This window comes from Humulus lupulus, chromosome 6 (assembly GCF_963169125.1).
Source record: "Humulus lupulus chromosome 6, drHumLupu1.1, whole genome shotgun sequence".
Lineage (NCBI taxonomy): Eukaryota > Viridiplantae > Streptophyta > Magnoliopsida > Rosales > Cannabaceae > Humulus > Humulus lupulus.
This window is the reverse complement of record NC_084798.1, coordinates 36735579-36758923: the sequence shown is the minus strand read 5'-3', so window position 1 is coordinate 36758923 and position 23345 is coordinate 36735579. Positions and strand designations below refer to the sequence as shown.

The window sequence follows — 23345 nt, the reverse complement described above, 5'->3', positions numbered from 1 at the left end:
CCTTAGTGGTCACCTAGTCATAACCAATTATAACTTCCATTAATGAAAATAAACAATAAAAGGGTCTTGACCTAAACCTCACTCCCGGGACCCCGAATTGTACCCAAACGGTGAGTAGATTCGATCCCGAGCCTTAGGAATTGAAACCCCCAGCCAAAAACCCTCAAAAGTGCCCAAAATGTGCATCAGGAAAAATAGGGTAGCGCTACAGCGCTGCCCCCCCCCCCCCCCCCTAGCGCCCCAGCGCTACAACCAGGGGAAATTTTCCCTAGCTAGCGCTGTAGCGCCACCCTTTGGGCACTGTAGCACTAGGACCAGGCAGAATTGCCTTGGTTCTTCCCTCCTTCGAATCCTCCTTTCCCAACCTAAAAAACAAGCTTCCAAACTCCATTTTAACCCCCAATTGAACCCAAAGACCATCTACACATGACCTAGGCATCATAACCCAAGTAACCTTTGCCAAAATCTCCCATTGAAACTCAACTTTCAAACCAAAAACCCAACTGAAACTCAATGAGAAAATAGAGCAAGAAACCAGAGATTCTATGGTTAAAACTTACCTTAATCTCAGCTTAGGACCCTCTTCAATGGTGGAACACAACCCTAGATTATCAAAGCTTGGTTCCTTAGCTTGGTTCTTCAAAAGAAGCTTCAAAATTCAAGAAGAAAAGAGGAAGAAAATGATGATCGGTTGGAGGAGAAGATGATGCTCTGCTTTGTAAGGTTTCTACAACTTTCCTTGGTTATATTTATCCTTAGGGTGAAAATACTATATTGCCCCTAAGCCTAATTAAAACCTATAACAGCCACCAAGGGCAAAATCGTCATTTCCCGCCTGTCTCGTTAATTATAATTAACACCCTCCAGTTCCTGTTATTCTCAATATTCGCAAATGCTAATAAATCATATCCCACTACCCCTTTAATTCCCGGCAATATTCTAATCACCAAATTACCCCGAGACTCACCCCGAGCCGCGAAACTAATCCCGTTATGACCAAACCGATAACTTGCATTCAAAGATCGTCTCATGCCGAATGACTTGAACAAATCCACATATAATGTGGTATTACTCATAATTCTCCAACATGCATGAAAATACACAATTACGCCCTCAACGAGCCAAATTACCAAAATACCCTTATAATTAAAAATGGACCCATATGCATGCATTTATCATCATATTATAATATAATTCACATAAACATGCATATAATTATTTAAGAACATAATAAATCAATTATGGCCCTCTCAACCTCCTAATCAAGGTCCTAAACCTTATTAGGGATTTTGGGGCATTACACAAAGTGCCCCCAACAGCCAAAAGCCTCTTTCTTCAAGCCTAGGCCGCGACACACAATAAAAGGGTCACGACCCAACCACGAACACATCCATGAAACTTTGTTTTTCCCATTTAAAATCCTTCCAAAAACCTATTCAAACATACCCAAATCTCATAAACAAAATTCTCAATCATCTCAATGGCCCAAAACCATCAAAACTCAAGTTTCAATTCATCCGAAAACTCCTCAAAACGAAAAATCCAATTTCAAAACTTAAGAAATTCCAGGAAATGGAAACTCTGAAATTCAAAGCTTAAATTACTTTTGATTATGTCGTTTCTCGCTAAATCCTCCGGGTAATAAGCTTCTAATCTTTCCTAGAATCAATATGCCTCGATCCTTGCTTGAATCTGAGTCTTAAAACTCGAGTTTCCTTCGAAAATGTGATCGGGTTTCGAAAATGGAACGGGAGGGAGAGAGAACGTTCTGAATGTTCTTTTTATGTTTCTGACAGGTTACTTCGAGCTTAAGTAACCTCAAGAAAATCCTAATGCTCGGGGTCCCAAAAATGCCCCCTGGGGTAAAATAGTGAAAATTCTCAGAATTTCGTCCTGGTCTTACTAACTCCCAAATATATCATCAAATAATCATTCCCATTACCCAATATCCCGGTAATGTGCTAAATACCCAATATACCCCTTCACTCACTCCGAGTCAAGTGTGAAACACGTTGTGACTTTCCCACTGGTTTGCCTCCTAGGATCATCTCGTGCTCAGTAACCCAAGCATAACCAAATAATAATGAAGTACCACACACATACTGTTGGTCCCAAAAGAGGGTGTTTTAATATTTAAACTCGCAAGTGCACGAATCGTTTCGGAATATAATGTTCATGTAAGTACGAGGTCAAACCCATGGGAGTTGACTAACATCAAAAGAAACTATTTCAAACAAAGCAAGAATATTCTAACCTAGTTCCAAATATTTGATGAGATTTTGTTTTAGAAAAATAAAAGACAAGTAATAAAAATATTAATGATAAAAATGGTTTTCAAATGAGATATGTAAAATAAGATTATTAAGATTTTAGAATCCACAAAATGCAAGTTCAATAGTATTTATAAGTATATTGATTCCCAAGTTTAGATATAGTTGAAATAAATCACACTATATTTTTTTCAAGATACATTTTCTATTCAAGCACAAGTTACTTTAAAAAAGGTAGGATTTTTCTTCACTTATAAAAGATATAATTTCTAAGCATTAGTTGTGTTACAACCTAATGAAACTACAAAAAATCAAAGAGAATATGTTTAGGCAAAATATGATACTTATGCTCTAAGAATTAGATGTGAACAATTTAATGAAAAATATTTAATCAAAGAATATCATATTTTTGTATAATGAAGAACTAAGTGTAATATGCTTTAACAATCAATAATAGATTAAAAATGCATATCTTTGATAGAAAAATCCATAAACAATGTTGTACAAATGGGAAATCAACATACAACAAAAAAATACTATCTAGTTACATTTTGCTTCATCATCATCTTAATAACCTTTGAAAAAGATTAGAAGCTCATAACTAGATTGAAATAAAAATTACAAAATAACATACTTGACATGCTCTTCAAAAGATGAAAATGGTAGAGAAAATAGTGAAAAGAAGAGAGAAAAATATGTGTAGAAGATGTTGAAAAGATGAAGAAGAAGAGCTCCCCAAATGGTCTTACAAGACTCTATTTATAGGCAAAATATGGAGATTAAATTAATCAAATTAAAATAAATAAATTGATTAATTTAATTGTGTTGGGAAGTGGTAGGATAAATAGAGTAAGTGTAAGAGTATTGGAAATATGAAATGTTTGGTTGGGTAAAATATTAGTGAAAAGCTAGGGTAAAAAAAATGAATTAGGAATGTTTATTTAGGTAAGAAAAATAGGGAAGAGTGAATTGATATTTGAGTGAAAAATATTGGGAAGGAAAAATATAGTTTTTGGCCTTTTGGTGGCTATTGGCAGCTTGGTCTAGGCTGGCATGGGGTGCAAATTGGGCTGGAATGGTGCTTGGCCACGTTGGGCTCCAGATGGCTGGCCTGCTGGAGAGGAGGATGGCAGGCGTGGGCAGCTGGGCCTTCTTTTCTGAAGGAAGGAAGGCAGCATGGTGATGATATATGCTGAAGGAAAGTGGACAGGTGGCGTGATGCTTCATTGATGCTGGTGGAGTTGAATGTGAAGATGAAGGCTTGGCAGTGATATGTGCATATGCGCATATGTTGATGTACTGGCATGTGGAGTCAACGTGGGAAGGCAGGGGGAGGAGCTGCATGGGGCTATTGGGCTTGGGCCCAAATGAGGTTTTTTTATAAATGCCAACTCTTTGTCTTGTTTTCTTGAAAATGCCATATTATCCTTCATTTTTCTTTCTTTTTAAGAGCATACATTCCCTACAAAATAAATATAAAATAAATCATAATACAATATTTTCAACTATAAAACAAATCAATTTAATTCTTTGAAAATATTAATTATAACTTAATTTATATTTTACATTTAAGTTCAATAATACAACATTTTTTTACCACTAACTTAACAATAATAATTCAAATAATTAACTATAACATCTTACAACAAAATACTTATAAAAACATACAAAAATCTAAAAAAATTAAAATAAAGCTAATAAATTCAAAATTACTTAAAAACTTAATAAATTACTTAAAAACTCAAGAATTAGGCAACAGTTAGCATATAAAAAGTGGTAAAATAACTCTATTTTATAGAGTTATCACATACCACATATATGTCAAATATACCCATAACGGGCCAAATTATGAAAATTGCCCAATTAAACAGAAATGGACCCACATCCATATTTAATACACTCTTGGCGAACCCTTGGGTTGCCTCGAGCTAAGGAGGTATGACCTTATGACGGAAGCTCCGGTATTGGGGAGAAACACGAGATAATCATGATTAGGCCGCAGCTCAGCATGCTAATCAGCCCATGGGAAAATCAGGGCGTACAAGATACATATAAACATAGTTCAGAAAATACAAGTATGCATACATATAATTTATGGTATCTTAAGCACAAACACAGTAATAGCCATGTACGTTAATGGGGCCGAGCAATTATCCAGACATAAAGCATTCAAGCATAACCTAATTCATGATCATTCTCAGGGGTCAAGCCCTATTCGTAATTATAATCAACAATCGGGCCAAGCCCTAATCACATATACCACATATTGGGTGCAGTTTTCTTACCTTAGGTCTGAGCGCAAAGTGTATTAAGAACGACCCTCGAGCACGACCCTGGTTTCGAGCCCCTATCGATAACCTAGTTATAACCAATAGAAAATCTTGTCAAAACGAGTGAATAAAGGATTCTGAACTGAGTCCTAGCCTTCGGGACATCGAATTCTACTAAATCGGGTAGTAAGATCGATCTCGAGCCCTTAGGTTTGAGTTCTCTCACTCAAAAACCCTATCGGGGCTCCAAAATCCTTAAGCGTCGCGGTTCAAAACAAAAGTGTCGCGGCCCACCCCAAGTCAGAGAGATGAAGCTCTCCTTTGCTTCAACCTGCGCCGCAGCACTTCCTAGCAGGCGCCGCAGCTCAAATGGCTTGAAGGCACCAGCTTCTTCAAACATTCAAGAGAGTCGCGGCGCCCCAAGAACAGGGTCACGACTCGACATGAAAACCCTATTTTTTTCTCTGTTTTCTTCAAGCCAAAAGCCTCCAAAAACCTATCCCAACATAGCTGAATCTCAAAAATAAAACCCCCAATCAATTCAGCAGCTCAAGTCCAACAAAACCTAAGCAAAACCCCTTCAAATCCCAAAACCAGAGCTGAGTTTTCTAAACTCCAAAAACTCAACTGAAAATCAGAAAACCCAAAGATTTAGGGCTGGAAATTGTTACCTCTATTGCCCCAATCAATGGTGAGTCTTTCCCCAATAAATCCCGAGCCTAAGCTAGCCTCAATTCTCCTTAAACCAAAGAAATTCTCAAGAAATTTGAGAAAGAAAAGTGTAACCGAGAGAGAGAGAGAGAGAGAGAGAGAGAGAGAAGGGAAACGTGTTTTCTCTGTTTTCTATGTTTTGTGTAATTGTGAGGTTACTTAGACTCTAAGTAAGTCTAAGTAAATCCCGAGGCTTGGGGTCCCAAAAATTTCCCTGAGGGAAAAATGGTCAAAGCTCTCAGAATTCCCTCCTAATCTCGCTAATACCAAATATATCATCGAATATTCATTCCCGTCAACCGATAACCCAGTAATGAACTAGATACCCAAAATACCCCTTGACTCACCCCGAGTCGGGTATTAGGTCCCGTTGTGACTTTCTCGCTAACTTGCTCCATACGGGCAGTCTGAGAGGACGATTTAGATATTGGAGGACATGCTTAGAGCATGTGTGATAGATTTTAAGGGGCTTGGAGTAAATATCTTCCGTTGATTGAGTTTTCATACAATAATAATTATCAATCAACGATTGGAGTAGCTCCATATGAGATGTTGTATGGAATGAAGTGTAGGTCACCCATTCATTGGGATGAGATGGGGGAAAGGAAGTATATGGGTCCAGAGATGGTTCAGAGAACTAATGAGGCCATTAAGAAGATCCGAGCTTGAATGCTCACCTCACAGAGTAGACAGAAAAGCTACGTTGACCCTAAGCGTAGGAACGTGGAGTTCCAGGTAGGGGACCACATATTTCTCCGAGTTTCGTCAGTGCGGGGAGTAAAAAGGTTTGGAAAGAAGGGCAAGTTGAGCCCTAGGTTTGTAGGACCTTTCGAGATCCTAGAGAGGATCGGGCAGGTAGCCTATAGATTGGCGCTGCCCCCGTCATTATCACGAGTTCATGATGTGTTTCACATCTCAATGCTTCGGAAGTATGTGTCAAATACGACCCGTGTATTGGGATATAAGGATCTGGAGCTATAGACTGATCTGTCTTATGAGGAGTGACCAGTTCAGATCCTAGATAGAAATGACAAGTTTCTGAGGAACAAGACGATTTCTTTAGTTAAGATTTTATGGAGGAATAGTAAGGTTGAGGAAGCGACCTGGGAGCTAGAGTCAGTTATGCGGGATCAACATGTAATGCCCTGCTAATTAGGGTATGTTACCACATGTGTTTAAATAAGTGTGGGACTTGCTAAAAGAGTCATTTGGATTAAAACATGTGATTAAGCCATTAATGGTTTATGTATTAAAAATCTTGGTCAAGGAATAAACATTTCCAATAAAAGAAAACTTTAGTCCTTACATGGGATCCCAAAATACAAGTTTAAAAATTTGTTTACAACTCAGGGATTACAAAATAAGAAGACAAGCGGCAAAACAGGGTCCAACCCTAGTTCCTCTACAATACCTCGGCCATGGCGGTCGAGCAAACTGCATATGTACACATTTCCCCTAACGCTCTCCAACTCATGGCTGGCCAAGCTTCTTCGTACCCTTACCTGCACCACAAATCATCTGTGAGCCAAAAGACTCAGTAAGAAAATATATTAACAGATTCAGATAGTCAACATAATGTTCTCTTTTTGAAATTTTTCCCGCATTTTTTCTCTCGGTGATTTATGCACCGGCGCCATGGCAAAGGGAACCAAGGTTGGGGGAAAGGGCAAATCGAAGAGCAAGGGCAAGAAAACAGGGCCAACTTCTGCGGATAGGGTCATGAAAACTCGATCTATGGATGCTATTCTTGGGGTCCAGGAATTGGAGTTGTCAGAGGATGAACAAGGAAAAGGGGCAGAGCGAAGCTGTAGTGATATTCCTTCGCCTCGAACTGGAATTTGTACGAATGTTAATGATTGGAAATCGGCTACTCAGCAAGCTATGCAAGATGTTCATATGGGTAAGGCTGTATCATCTCCGATTTTATAGACTCCATATACTAATAGATATGCTAATGGAGACAGTGAGAAGTTTATCGTGGGGAAGGATATAGAACAGAAGAGGACCACTGATGTCAAAATTGATGTTGAGGATATTGCTGAGGAGGTCAGTTTTTGGCAATCTTCTTTAGTGTGCTATGTACTGGGTGCGAATCCACCAATCCGAATACTGGAAGGCTTTGTGAGGCGACTATGGAAGGACCAGGTTGATAAGGTAGGCATTCTCTCATCTGGTATTTTCATCATTCGATTTACAACATTGGAAGTTCGAGATAGAATATTGGAGGGAGGATATCTGTTCTTTGGGAATAAACCTCTCATAATGAAGGCATGGAATCCGGTTGATGATTTTACCAAGGAAGATATTGATTCTGTTCCAACTTGGATACAGTTGGGAGGATTGGATATTAAGTACTGGGGTGATAGGTCTTTGTTCAAAATAGTGGGACAAATTGGGAAGCCAATTCAAGTGGATTCCATTACTAAAAACAGAGATCGCCTAGCTTACCCTAGAATTCTCATTGAAGTAACCATGACACAGGAATTTCCATCTCGAATCAGTTTCCTGAATGAATTTGATCAAGAAGTAGATATTTTCGTGGAATATGAATGGAAGCCTACTGTCTGTACGAATTGTTCTGGTTTAGGACATGAGGCACAAGTTTGCAGGAAGAGTAAAGTTGTGAAGCAAGAATGGGTTCCTAAACAGAAGACTTCAGCACCAACTGTAAGCAAAGTTAGTGTAGATCCTGATGGTTTTCAAACAGTTACTAAGGGGATTAAGATACAGGATTCTACCGTTCTCCCAACGAGTGTGAAGAATAAGTTTTGCCTGCTTGAGGGAGACCCTAAAATGGAGACTTTACAGAAGAGAAATACAGTAAGAGAGGGGGGAGGACCCTCCATACTAGATGGATAGAATTTTAACTTGGAATGTTCAGGGGATTAACAGCCAACATAAACACAGAGAGATTAAACAGTTAATTCAGTCGAAGAAGGTTGGTTTGGTTAGTCTTCTTGAGACAAAAGTGAAGAATAAAAATATGGGGTCTATTTACATGAATCTGTTTTCTGGATGGTGTTTCACAAATAATAACCCTTGGATTGATAAGGGTAGGATCATAATTGCTTGGAATCCGAGTGCATTTATTTTGGATATCAAGTTATGTACAGCACAATTAATCCACTGTCAAGTTCAGGTCCCTAATCGAGCAGGAAGTTTTTTTATTACTTTTGTATATGGGTATAATGATGCAGCAGCTAGGGAGAGCCTTTGGACTGATTTACAAAGTTTGGCTGGGAACATATCTGTCCCTTGGCTGGTGGTTGGCGATTTCAATGAGATTTTATACAGGCATGACAGGATAGGCAAAAAATCTGCTATGAAGTTCTCAAGTAAATTTTCGGATTGTATGCCAGCTTGTCATCTAGAATATTTGAAGTTCTCTGGATGTTTCTATACATGGAATAATAAGCAGAGAGCTGATGAGAGGGTTTATTCCAAGATTGATAGAGCCTTAGTGAATTCCAATTGGACTGATAAGTTTCCTCACTCAGAGGCTGTTTTCTTGCCAGAAGGGATCTTTGATCATTGCCCAATTCTTGTTCATTTCACCTTGGAATTGCCGATGGACAAGAAGTCATTTCGTTATTTTCGTATGTGGAAAGAGGCACCCTGTTATGATGATAAACTTAAGGCAAATTGGGAACTATCAGTGGATGGCACACCAATGTTCTAGTTAGTGTCAAAGCTTAAAAGGTTAAAGCAGGTGCTCAAGACCATCAATAGAGAAGGTTTTTCTGATATTCAACAGTTGGAATTCAAGGCAGAAACTGTATTGAGGGAGACTCAGGAGCAGTTACAAAAAGAACCATTAAATGATCGACTGATCTCTCAGGAGCGAATATATAGAGAACAGTATATGGCTTACCATAAAGCGTACATGAGCTTTTTAGCACAAAAAGCTAAAGCCTCTTGGATGATTAATGGTGATGAAAACACTCATATCTTCCATGCTTCTCTTAAGGCAAGGAGACTTCAGAATAGAATTTTATCCATCAAGAATGAGGCAGGGGATTGGGTAGATTCTCCTACAGCTATAACAAATGCTTTTTTGGAGTATTATAAAGGTCTGTTAGGGACAGTGATGGTATGCAGGAAGAAGGTGTCATGGTCAATCATGAAGTTGGGACCAGTCTTAAATGCAGGGAACATTCAGGCGCTTACAATGGAGTTCTCAGCTCAGGAAGTTAAGAACACAATATTTGCCATCCCAGGGATGAAAGCTCCAGGCCCAGATGGATTTGGTAGCTTTTTTTATCAGGATAATTGGGAATTGGTGGGTTCGGAGGTCACTACTGCTGTGTTATCTTTCCTTACTTCAGGTAAAATTCTTAGAGAAATAAATAACACAGCTATCACACTTATTCCCAAACATATCTGCCCAGATTCGGTGTGTGATTTCAGACCTATATCCTACTGTAATGTCATATACAAAGCTGCATCTAAGTTGATTTGTTCAAGGATAAGGAAGGTGCTACCTGAATTAATTGCAGACAACCAAGGGGGTTTTGTTCATGGTAGGTATATAGCATACAACATTATGATATGTCAAGACCTAGTTTGGCACTATGGGAGGAAAAACAGTAAATCAAGTTGCTTGATTAAGTTGGACTTGAGGAAAGCATATGACACCATCGAATGGGAGTTTCTTGAAGAAATGCTCACTAGTTTTCGATTTCCAAAGAAGTTGATTCAGCTCATCATGATGTGTGTGAGTACTGCCAGATTTTCCTTGATGATTAATGGTTCATTAAATGGGCATTTTGAGGCTAAACGAGGTTTGAGACAAGGACACCCAATGTCCCCCTTACTTTTTGTACTTGGTATGGAATACTTATCTAGGATCATGCTTAAGGTTGGTACTCACCCTAGTTATAAGTATCATGATCGGTGTGCTCCTTTGAGGTTGAACCATCTCTGTTTTGCCGATGACATTTTGATGTTCAGCCATGGTGATTTTAATTCTATACTTTTGATGCTTAGAGGTCTCAAGTTGTTTTCAAAAACTTCTGGACTCTTTCCAAATGAGGCAAAGTCTGCAATATATTGCAGCGGCATGAAGGAATCTGAAATTGAGAGAGTACTAGCTGCCTCAGGTTTTTCAAGATCTACATTACCTTTTCGATACTTGGGAATTCCTATTTGTTCTAAAAGGATTTCTAAGGTTGAGTGTGGGAGCATCTTAGACAAAATGGTGGGCAGAATTAGACAATGGAGTTCCAGGAATTTGTCATATAGTGCCAGAGCAATCTTGATAAATTCGGTTTTAATTTCCATTCACTCTTATTGGGCTCAAATCATGGTCTTGCCAAAGAAATTACTGAAGGACATAGATGCAATTTGCAGGGCATTCTTATGGAAGGGAGTAGAAGCACACGGCACTGGTACAGTTGCTTGGGCTACTATCTGCTCTCCAAAGTCTGCAGGAGGGTTAGGCTTCAGGAAAGTTCTAGAGTGGAATTTAGCTGCCTTGGGGAAATATGTCTGGGCAATTACAACTAAAAAGGACAACTTATGGGTGAAATGGATACATAGCATTTATCTGAAAGATAAGGATTGGTGGACATATTCAGTCAGCAAGGTTGCAGCTGGTACTGGAAAAAAATAGTGGAAATTAAAGAACTTTTTCGAGCAAGAATGGTTGAAGCAGTGTTTAGAGCAGTGAAGTATGGAATACATTCGGGGTATACATTGCTGTATGATCAGCAAGCTAAGGTTCAATGGAGTAAATTTGTTTGGGAGAGATCCACTATACCAAAACACAGGTTCATCCTATGGTTGACGATACATCAGAAGTTGAAAACCAGGATTTTTCTTAGTAGTCACGGTCAGCAGGTAGTGGATAAACTATGCTTACTATGTGGAATGCATAATGAAGAGATAGCACATTTATTTTTCCAATGTGATTACAGCAAAATCTGTCTAGTGAGACTAAAAGAATGGATCGGTTGCAGAGCTCAAACAGGGGATTATTTTGCATTACTGAGTTGGATATCCAAAGCCAAACACATCACTAAATTCAGGAGAAGTTGCTATATAGCTGCTGTATCAGCCTTAGTGTACCATATTTGGAGAGTAAGGAATCAGGTTCTATGGTTCTCAAAGTTGTGGCATGTTAATCATACAATGGAAGTCATTAGGAGAGAACTAAAGCTGAGATTTTCTGTAATGTATAAAGAGAAATTAAATAGGGATATGGAATGGTACCAAAATTTGTAAAGTTAGTTGTGGATTGTAAGTACTATAGAAGTAGGGAAGATCTATATTGTACATGACTTGTTTTTTAGCAATACAATGATTCTTATTCACCAAAAAAAAAAAAAAAAGATAGTCAACATAATATAACAACTGCTTAACAGTAATAACTAAAACCAAGCATACACACTGTACAAGTAAGTGACCATAGGGTCACACAAGTGCATGTCGCACTTCCATTTATTCATATGGCATTCGAGCCAGTTAAGTTCATGATGCACTCCCAGAGTGGCCTAGCCATAACGGCATGCGCTCAACGCACATAATGTTGACCATGACTCCTAAGTCGGGCCTTACAAACGCTTGACTTATAAGTCGGGCCTTATATACCCTCGACTTATAAGTCGGGCCTTGTAAACCCTCAACTCATAAGTCGGACCTTGTGAACCCTCGACTTCTAAGTTGAGCCATGTAAACCCTCGACTCATAAGTCGAGCCTTGTAAACCCTCGACTCATAAGTCGAGCCTTTTAGTCCCTCGGCTTATAAGCCGAGCCCCTTTTTAATCAAATATGCCCTCGACTAGCAGGCCAAGCTTTTGGTTAGGTGCAATAGATAGACTCTCGACTTATAAGCCGAGCCTCCCAGTCGAGAACAGACATAAATATAATACATTCATCAATCACAAATATAAGCATTACAATGTACTTACACAGGTATACACATGCATAATTATAATCATGCTCATTAGTTGGGCCCGAGCCCTAATCATGTTTACATTTAACAGTTGGGCCAAGCCCCAATCATATTACATTTAATAGTTGGGCCAAGTCCCAATCATACTACATTTAATAGTTGGGCTAAGCCCTAATCATATTACATTTAACAGTTGGGCCAAGCCCCAATCATATTACATTTAACAGCTGGGCCAAGCCCCAATCATGCATCTCATGCATTGGGTGCAGTTTTCTTACCTCAATCCTCGTGCGAATAGCAGAACGACCCTGAGCGCTAATCCTGACCCGAGCTTGGCAGAAATCCTAGTCACAACACCAACATATGTTCATCAGGACTTAACCCTAGAACCCAAGTTCCAAACCGAACTCTGACTCTTAAAACCATGGTTCTCAATCAACAGGGCGCTAAAATGTCCCATGAGCCCCCAAGCAAGCTCCCAAGTCAGATTCCCCGAGCCCCCGGGCCTAGCCCTAAAAATCACCAAACTGACATTCTAAGGCCCCTGGCGCGGTCGCGCCCACAGAAAGTTTGGATCTTATAGGCTATTGGCGCGGTCGCGCCCCCCAATCGAAACCCAATTCCGCCCTTTCTGGGGCACTTGCACGATCGCGCTAGGTCACCAGAAACTCAAAATTGACCCAGAATATGGTGTTCTTCCCCAATTCATAAACTTACGATTTCCAGCCAATTTCAAACCTCAAATTCAATTACACCAGATGTTTTCTGCAAGATTCCAACTACAAAAACCTACCACTAGGCCTAGGCAATAAAACCTACCATTCAAACCATCACAAAGACCTTTTGAACCTTAAACTAAGAATCAAAAATCATAAAATCTTAAAACACCATTGAATGCCAAAATAGGGGAAGCCTCATCTTTGATTTCGAATCCCTTGAGTTGATGATGGCCCTAGGAATCTCTAAATCCAGTTTTCAGTTTCTACTCCACAAAACTTGGCTCCAATCTTCACCAAGATTTGGCTTCCACAAAACATAGTCTCACGAAGACATTGCTTCTTGGTAGGTTTTGGGATCATCCTCAACTTGAAGAATCATAGAAAATTTTGTGACTTCTTCAAGTCTACTGTAGAGTATTTTGGTATTTTTGTCATATTTGAAAATAGTTTGACCAAAATTGAGTCTAGTATATTAATTTGTTCCATTTTGTAAAACACAAGGTCCAAATTGTCATTTAAGCAAAACACAAGGTCTGATCGGTAACTTTTGCACAACACAAGGTCCAAAATGTTATTTACCCTAAAAAATACGTTCTCATTTTTTTAGATCAACATAAACAAATGTTGAAATTAAACATTAACATTAATCACCCTATATTTTAGAAATTAAATTTTAGATCACCGTGACAACGAAATCATAATAATTAACATACAAAATTAAACAGAAATTTCTTTTTATAATAATTTCCACTTTAATTAATGTATTTTCTATATTAATAACCTTTCACTTTTTGTCAATTAATTTTCATATTTTTTTCTAATACAACTTAATTAAGCTATAAACTATGATTTATTTTCTTAAAGTTGCATTTAGCCGAAAGTGAACAAAATCAAAATTGAGGTTGAGTCTGTGTGATAGCTTGAATTACACTTAATAGCAGTTAGAGAACACTCAAAATTAATGACTAGTTGCAGTCCTTTAATGGTGATTAGCATCCCAATAATTACATCAGAATCTCCAATAAATAATATATTTGTGTAGATTGTTGAAATATTAAGAGGAAGAAAAAAAAAATCATATTCGTATTTACCAACCATGCATATATTGCGTAGTTAATATGAATGCAAGATTCGTCTTACATTTTCAATTTCTTAGGATCAAATTTATTTTATTTAGAGTCTGACTAAATTTCATTCAACAAATAACAAAATACTAAATTCAATACAGTTCTCTGATAAGTCAAAATAAAAAATTATTATCACACGACGACAAATAAGGGGTAACAAAGACCAATAAACCAGTACACAATGAAAAACACACTAAGTTATGATTGTCAGTACAAACCAAACTAAGTGAAATAGTATGTAAAAATGAAAAACTAAGAATCTGATTGGTTCGTGATTGGAAAATTGTATTTTTAAAAGGTGTGTTTCTAAAATAAAATCTAAATTTATAATTTGAAAATATGTTTTTGAAAATGAGATTGGTTCAGTATCTAAAAATTGTTTTTGGGTTTTTAAAAACTGAATATGTGATTGGTATGGAATCTAAAAATATAAAAAAGTTATAGATTTGTAGGATTTTAGGATACAATGATTTGGAGTCAGAGAAAACGTGATTTTCTTGTTTTTTGATTAACATGATTTTCTTGTTTTTGATTTTATAACACAAAATTAAAATACTGATTTGAATTTTATTTTAAAAAACATCCTACTAATCACTTATTTTTTTAGGTCCTACTGTTTTCAAGTTTTTAAAATGATTAAATTGGATTTTGATACTCTACCAATCACACCCTAAAGTACTTACTACCAATCCCGAAAAAAATAAAGAGATAATTAAACTAGTACACTTTTTAAGTTACCCTATGTTTGAAAAATAATGAAAGATAGAAAATAGAGGACATAGAAAAGAAACTAACATTGTTTCTCTTATGTTGGTTGGTATCTAAGGTAGAAAAAAATAAAAATAATAGTGAAATTATAATTTTATACTAATTATTTTCAATTAAATACAAGGATAAATAAGTAATTTTACTTAATTACATATTATAAAAACATCTCTTTACTTTTTTTCTCCAAAATTGGTGGGACCGTTCTTTTTTTTCCTCCCATTTTTCTCTTCCACTCGCTTTTCTTTCCACCCAAACAAACATTTTTTCTTTTTTCTCTCCACTTTTCTCTGCAAATTTTTCTTTCCACCTCACTCTTCTCCTCTACCAAACAGAAGGTTACTCTTATTAGTTTTCTTTTTTAGAGATATTTTCCATTCCATAACAATGGGGTAGATTTTCTTTCTTAAGAATAAATAAATTACATAGTAAAACGTGTTCCAAATTTTTACAACAAGATCTCTCCTTATTTATAGTAACCAGTATGTTAAAAAAAAAACTTTTTAACCGTTCAAAAATGCACCAAGAAGCAAACATAACAAATATCACATAGGAGATTGGTTGATACTTAACATAAACATAAAAAAATCTAATAGCACCAAGTCCAAACATTTTAAATTTAATTAAAATGAGGGAAAAGAGAAACAGAATCAAGAATCAAGACTCCAATACATTACATTAATAGAATAACCACAACCTATCAACAGAAACTATATACGAGTCACTGAACAACCAACCATAATTTATACACAATTACAATTTTTCAACAACAAAATAATCCCCAAGTCCCAAAAAAAATCTACAATTTTACAGTTTAAACCCCATCAATTGCATTATTTAGATTACCACCAAACAATGACATGAGAGGTCCACCGTGGACTCTACCCTCTGGGATATCAAAGTCCAAACTTTTCCTCCCACTACCACTACTACTACCAGCACCTAAATCATACCTGTTCCTTCCTTCGTCGGCCTTCTCAGCAGTCAAAAAGTTTGAATAAGATACCGAGGACTTCATCGAAAGAGGAACCAATACCTGCGGGGGTATTAGTTGTTGCCTTTTGGTTGGCCTTTCCAGTGAATCGATGCTATCAGAGACAGCACTGATTGCTGAAGTTGAATGGTTGTTGCTACTCGCGGCTGTTGTCGAGGCTGCAGATACAAGGCCATGGAAAAGCCTTGGCCCGATGAGACCTCCCTTGCATGATGCTCGCTCCTGCACCATACTGCTATGAGCAGCACATAAGCCGCTCTTGCCTCTTGCAAACTTTTCGCATTTGCCCTCTCCCCAGTTACACCTCTTTCCCCCACCATGAGCCTTGCAGAAGTCTGTGCTGCCTTGGGCACTCTTCCCGCAATTCTCAAACTTGCAGCGCTTACCTCCACCATGCCTAACGCAGCAATCAGTGCGTCCCCGTGCACTTTTTGTGCAGCCTGGCACAGCACATCTCTTCCCACCACCATGAGCAACACAGAAATTTGTACCCCCGTGAACACTTTTTGGGCAAATGCCGCCACCATCGAAAAGGCAACGCTTCCCCCCACCATGTCCTTTACAAAGAGGTGTGCTACCTTCAGCACCCTTTGTGCAGCCTTGAAATATGCAACGCTTACCACCACCATGCGCCTTGCAAAACATAGTGCTTCCCTGAGCACCCTTGTTACAACCCTGGAACTGGCATCGACGTCCTCCTCCATGAGAGATGCATAAACCTGCCTGTCCTTCAGCACTGCGGGTGCAGCCTTCAATCTTACACCTCTTTCCACCGCCATGTCTAATGCAAAGCCCCGACTTTCCCCGTGCAGCCTTGGAGCATCCAGCTGGATGCCCGCATCTCTTACCACCACCATGAGCTATGCAATAATCTGTTTTCCCCTCGGCACTTTTTGTACAGCCCAAGTGCTGACACCTCTTTCCTCCACCATGAGCCTTACAATAGGCTGTTCGACTCTCAGCACCCTTGTTGCAACCAGGTTTCTGGCATCTCTGTCCACCACCATGACCAATACAGAGACCTGATGCCCCTCTTGCACCCTTAGTACAGCCTGAAAATCTGCATTTTTTAGGGTTGTTGGATCGTTGATCTGAGCTTGTCCCAGTTGTTTCCTGCTCAGAGATAGTCCCCACAGAGTATTCTCCAGTAAGAGACAGTTCACTTGCCTGGGGAGTGCTGTGGAGCTCCAGAAGTTCTTGTGTGCTGAATGAAATCTTGTAACTATCCATCCTGGGGGCCAGAATAAGTGATGGCATATACCCACCTGATTTCTTTGCTGAGGTAGAACCCTCATCAACAACTGGAATCAAGAGTTGGTTATTTCCAGTAGATACTTGGTTGGGTAAATAGGGTGTATTCATATCAGTTTCTGATGAAACCGAAATACTTGAAACTTCTTTAGTCCCACCAGATAGACCGAGTTGGAGAATTGAATCAGCTTCAGATGGAACATTCTGAGGTTGTACAGTAGACAATCCTTTGCTCCTCTTTACTGTGTAACTGTAATAATCATTACTGTATGCACTTGGTGTTGGGCCGAGACCAAGTACCAACCTACAGCCATCATCAGGAGCATTGGACAGATTAACACCGTGATTCCTTTGATTACAGCCATACCTGGCTATGTTGCTTCCTCCAAAGCCAGGGAAATTCAAGCAGAGTGCAGTATCACCAACGTTGTCATTTTTTGTGAATTCGCTATCATGAGAAAAATTGAAACCTTTCTTGTTCAGATCCATTTTACAATACAATACAATAATACACTAAATCTCTAAGAAGGCCAACTACGAGTCTACGGGATTCTTTGTACAAGATGCTCTAGCAAGTCAACATATGAGAATTAAGTTAACATGTAGAAGAAATTTTAATGAGCTATTTCCACCACTAACAAAGCCCGATGTGTCTGATCTGTCCATCTTAATTTCAGAGGTCTTGCTTTCTTAAATATCTGACTACGTTTCTAGGATAGAAGCCTTTTATTACAATAATTAACAATGACGTGAATCGATCGCTGGAGCTTCTTGTGCTCCCAATTGAAAAATCATCAACCTTCATTAACCCTGAAAAGAGGAATAAAATAATTACACTACGAACGTGTCAAAGATGCAAAACCAAGATCATCCAAACCAATTTGCAGAAATATTTTTTAAATCCAGGAAGCAATAAGAAAAATATCATTCATCTCAAAACAACTCTGTATAGTTACATGGATAGAGAAATAGACAGAGGACGTAGAGATATATTGGCAATATCATTTGAAGGGATAGAGTTGAAAAGTGAAAAAACCAAAACAAAACAAACAAATGTCAATGCTTGTGCAATTTCTACAACATATCCCCAATCAGAAATAGTAATAAGAATACTAAGCACTGCAAAGAGGTGGTAGGTCAACAAATAAAATAACATAAACACGTACAGCTCACAACAAACTTGAAGTAGAATGAGAATGCAGAATGCAAGCAAGTTAGACTCAAGTTAGACTTAAAATTAACATCAATTAGGACATTTATTACATGTTACATTCCATTATTTACCATCAAGAACATTCCAACCTAACAAAACTGCACATAACCAGACACAACAATATAACAATTGAAATGATAACATTCAGGAATATTCAAAAAATAAAATCAGAAAAGAAAAATTACTCACTGTTGTAAATTTGTATAGAGTAAAATGAGCAGACAACAAAGATGCTTTTTAAAGAAAAAAATAGCCAAATTAGGATACTTTAATTGAACACTAGAGTAGAGAAAATAAAACTATGAAAAAACATTTAGGTGACAATATGGTATAAGGTCCAGATTATCTAAATTTCTGAATAGAGAAAATAAAAATATAAAAAAACATTTCCTTTATTTCCAACAAGTACTAAGACAAGTCATTATAAATTCAGAGAAATGACCTAGTATACCAGTTTGCATAAAAATTAGCATAAAAGTTCATTTTTACAAGATACCAAATTTAGCAAACAAGCCTGTTTCCGTACATATTAACATAAATATAGATATGTATATCATAATAGTTCGTTTTTGATTTTACATCTAATTTTTTTTAACAAAAAAAAAAAAAACCAAACTGCGTATAAATTCAAACTGAGGCTCAAACTATCTAACCCACACCGCTAACACCCCAAAATAAATCAGGGCAATCTTTTAAAGTATCCATAACTTAGAAATTAAAGTAAACATGATTATCATAAAAATTGTAAATATTGAGCTGGCTTCCAATACATAAGATAAACGATTTAACGGAGAAGTCATTCTCCAATATACAATTAAAAAAAACACTTACAGAACTCATTTTCCTTAGCTTCTCCCACTTATATTTTTAATTTATAAGAGATTTTCTCATTTCTTTTCACCATGCTGCATCATAATCTATTGAGCTTAATCCGTATCTATATATAATAAGTTAAAAAAATTAATAAATAAAGAAACCAACAACAACTACTGCATGTTTAAGAATAGCAGAGATCTGATCTGAAATTGTAGCACAACGAACAGCTTTGGACATAGTTTCACCCAAAAAAATAATAATACATAAATAAATCTCTGTATTAACTTCTAAAAATATCACCCTTCCACATAGGAATTACAAGTAAACAAACAAAATAGCCATAACAAAAAAATAAAACAAAATACATCTACACAAATACATATATACCTAAAATTCAGTCATCATCTTCATAAAGTAGTACAACTATCCATAACTATAGACCAAGAACTCTAAAGTTTCAGGCGAAAATAATCTTCATAAACGAAAAAAATAAATAACAGAGAAACTGAGAAGCAAAAGAAGAAAAAAAACAAACAGAAGAAGTACCGAGAAGAAAATCTTCAGAAAACTCCGAGAAACGCTTCGGATCCGAGAAAGCGCCATGGACATCCCCCTCCTCAGCTCGAAATTCTTCGAACAAAATTAGATTCCAAACGAAAATGGAGGAAAGAAAGAAGTGAAGATAAAGAAAAATGGAAAAAAACTTATTAGGTATCATACGATACTAAATAGCACCAGATTTTGATTTGGGCGCCTCTGTGATATTTTAATAAGAAAAAGTGCATCGAAATGACGAAAATAGCCTCCACCTCAATGGGGACTTGGGCACAGTGTACCAACAACTGTCATTAGCTCTCAGCGGGGCTCTCGACTTGGACAATGCAAGCTTTTTGCGGAAAGCGACGGTTTCGGAATAGTCGAGAATAGCCTCGCCATTAACGGTTGGCGTACGGATAAGGAGGGGTAATTTGGTATTTTCGAAGGAATATGTTTGTGATTTAATTAAATTTCTTCGTGTGGTTTGTACGTGGAAAAAAGGAGTGGCTGAGATGTGAAACTGTGGTTGTGGTCGCAGGAGGAGTGCTCGCATCAGAAAAGGACAGAGGGATTAGAGAATAAAGAATCTGGCGAGTGAGTGAGTGGTGCTGCCGAGCTGGCTGATGACATTAGCAGTATCGGCTCGGCTTGTCATGAAAAAGGGTCACGGCTGACGGCTCAGCTCCTCTTAACGGCTTAGTTGCAATCCTATCCTATATATCTTCATTTTATTCGTTAATTTATTTTTCGAAATTTGGATGGGTTAGAACCATATTATGATAGGATTTTTGGATGAAGAACAATTTGAAATTAAAAAAGATGAAGAACAATATATTCATATGTTATGCACTCAAGATAAACAAGGTAAGGTACAAATAACAAGTGTAGTGTTTATTTTTTTTATAAAAAAAACTTGTTTGTCAAACCATTATTGTTTATTATCTGCATACTTTTTATAAAAAAAGAGATGCATCTGTTAGATGGGTTTTCTGGTGCTTGTTAGGGTAAATTGTATAAAAAAAGGGATTGCAATTTTCAATAATACAGGATTTTTTTTTTGGTTCCTAAAAAATATATAACCTATATCTATATACAAATTGTATAGACAATTATTATTATTAGAGATATTAGCGACAAAAGTACCTAATAATTTTTAAAAAATTGTGATTTAGTACTCAATTTTTTTTATAGGGAAAATACCCAATATCCAGTTCCGTTGGTACCCAGTCCATTAGATTTGTTCAAAGTTGATTGTGTACACACATGGCAGCTTTTAATTAGTTAACCTCATAATTTTTATAAAAAAATTATTTCAATTGATTTTAAAATAAAAATAAAATATATTTTAATTAATAAAAAAAACCATTATTGTTTCCCAAACCCATACCTAAAAAAATAATAATAAAATCGATTAAGCTCCATTTTTTTCTTTTAAGAAAACCCAAAAAGGTATTGTGACTGTACTTTGATTAAGCTAGCGACTTCATTGAAAAGATCTCACTCAAAAACCTCGCCAGTGGATCGCCGTCGACATCACCATTGTAACGCCCTACTACCCAAGGACCGTTACATTGTGTATTTTAAATAATGCAGAACTTGTTAAATGAGTCATTTGGGCATAATCGTGTAACTAGATGTGATTAACGTTTTTGGGTTAAAAATTTTGGTCAAAGATACAATGTTTCACTAAAATGTTTACTGTATACATTGGGATTCCAAAATACATTTAAATGTTAATTACAATAAAAGATTTACAACCAGCCAATCTAAGCGGGAAAATAGGGTTTAACCCTAGTTCCTCCTTAAACCCTCGGTTGTGGTGGTCGAGCAGCCATATATGTACACATCGTCACATAAGCTCTCCAACTCAAGGATGGTCCAGCTTTCTTTTACCTTTACTCGCACCACATAGCACCCGTGAGCCAAGGCTTAGCAAGAAAACTCAAGCATATGCTCATAAGCAGATAATAATGTGTCACCAAATCATAATGAGCATGCCTAGCAGTAATAACCTTATTCATGCATGCAAGCAAGTACAAATAAATGATTATGGAGTCTCATGCCCTGAGTAGATGACTGTTAAGTCAATCTGGGGTCCTGCGCCCTGAATGGATGACTATTAAGTCAATCTGGGGTCATGCGCCCTGAATAGATGACTAATAAGTCTCTATGGGGTCTTGCGGCCTAAGTCATGTGACGTTCTAGTCACCTCATCCTTTTAGCCTTGGCTCTGAGTAACTAGCCTTAGACTAGCAAAGCGCTTTAGTTTTCTTCGACCAATAGGTCGGTCAAGCATTTAATGCTTTTGTTGATTAGATCTAATCATTTCGCCCTGCGTTCAATACGCTAATACCGCTCTTGACTCATAAGTCAATTCCATACGACTAGCGCTCAGTACTATTGCCGATCATGACTGATAAGTTAGAGCTTTACAACCCCTACTAAACACCATTGTCATTTCTTAACTAATAAGTCAGTGCTTCCTCAATGAGGTAATGCAACACATGCATATATCATATGTCAAATATCTAGATATAAGGCATTCAGCATGCTTAATCAATAATCACAAGCATAATCATAATCATGCACAATTATAGAGACTCAAGCTCTGATCAATTCCATATTCAACATTCATGTCATGCCATAACCACATGTATCACATGCATCACATACTGGGTGCAGTTTTCTTATATTTGGTCTGAGCACAGGTTACCAATAAACGACCCTCAAGCACAATCATGTTTCCAAGCCCCTAGCGACAACCTAGCTACAACAATAATATAGAATCCCATAAAAAATGAGTAAATAAATACTTCCAGGCCAAGTCTTAGCCTCCGGGACGTCGAACCCTACCAAACCGGGTAGAAGGATCAATCCCGAGCCCTTAAAGTTAAGTTCCCATGTCTAAAAACCCACTTTGGCCAAAACTGCCCTTAAGCACCGCGGCCCCCTAGCCCTGAGCCGCGGCCCCCCTCCAGACAAAGGCCAAGCCCCCTCTCTACCTGCGCCTCGCGCTGTGGTGCGCCTACCCTGCGCCCCTACCCTAAATGCCCAAACATCAAGCCTCCTCCTTCATCAAGCCTGGGCCACGACGCCCAAGAACAAGGTCGCGGCCCAACCACGAACCCAGCCAAAACCTTCGTTTTCTTCATTTAAAATTCATCCAAAATCCTATCCAAACATCTCCAAATCCCAAAATCAAAGTTCTCAAACATCCCAATGATCCAAAACCATCAAAACCCAAATTTCAAACCATCCAAAAACTCATCAAAACATAAAATCCAATCAAAGCTTAGAAACTCAAAAACTTAAAACTTAAAACTTGGATTACCTCTGATTGAGTCGTTTCCCAATTAAATCTTTCGGCTAAGAAGCTTCTAATCTTCCCTAAAATCACTATGCCTCGATCCTTGCCTGAATCCGAGTCCTAAAACTCGAGTTTCCTTTGAAAATGTGAACGGTGTTAAAAAGGGAACGGGAGAGAGAGAGAGAGAGAGAGAGAGAGAGAATGTCCTAAACATTTTTTTATGTTTCTGACAGGTTACTTCGAGCTTAAGTAACCTCAAGCAAACCCTAATGCTCGGGGTCCCAAAAACGCCCCCGGGGTAAAATAGTCAAAATTCCCAAAATTCCCTCTTGATCTCACTAACTCTTGATATATCATCAAATAATCATTCCTATTATCCAATATCCCGGTAGTGCTAAATACCGAATATAACCCTTGACTCACTTCGAGTCAAGTATGGGTCCCGTTGTGACTTTCCCACTAGTTTGCTCCC

The 23345-nt window shown here is 37.7% G+C and overlaps 1 protein-coding gene across 1 annotated transcript; it reads right to left on the bottom strand.

The window, feature by feature from the left end:
* Nucleotides 1-15405: 15405 nt before the first annotated feature.
* Nucleotides 15406-19736, bottom strand: LOC133782065 (uncharacterized). The gene is made up of 2 exons (XM_062221227.1): nt 19576-19736; nt 15406-17810 (listed from the first exon to the last, which is right to left on the bottom strand). The coding sequence occupies exon 2, from the start codon at nt 17487-17489 to the stop codon at nt 15570-15572; it is 1920 nt and encodes a 639-aa protein (XP_062077211.1). The 5' UTR covers nt 17490-17810; nt 19576-19736; the 3' UTR covers nt 15406-15569.
* Nucleotides 19737-23345: the final 3609 nt, after the last annotated feature.

Bases quoted from the DNA above. Each gene is read 5' to 3' on its own strand.
- LOC133782065 (XM_062221227.1), bottom strand. From the start codon at position 17,489: ATGGATCTGAACAAGAAAGGTTTCAATTTTTCTCATGATAGCGAATTC.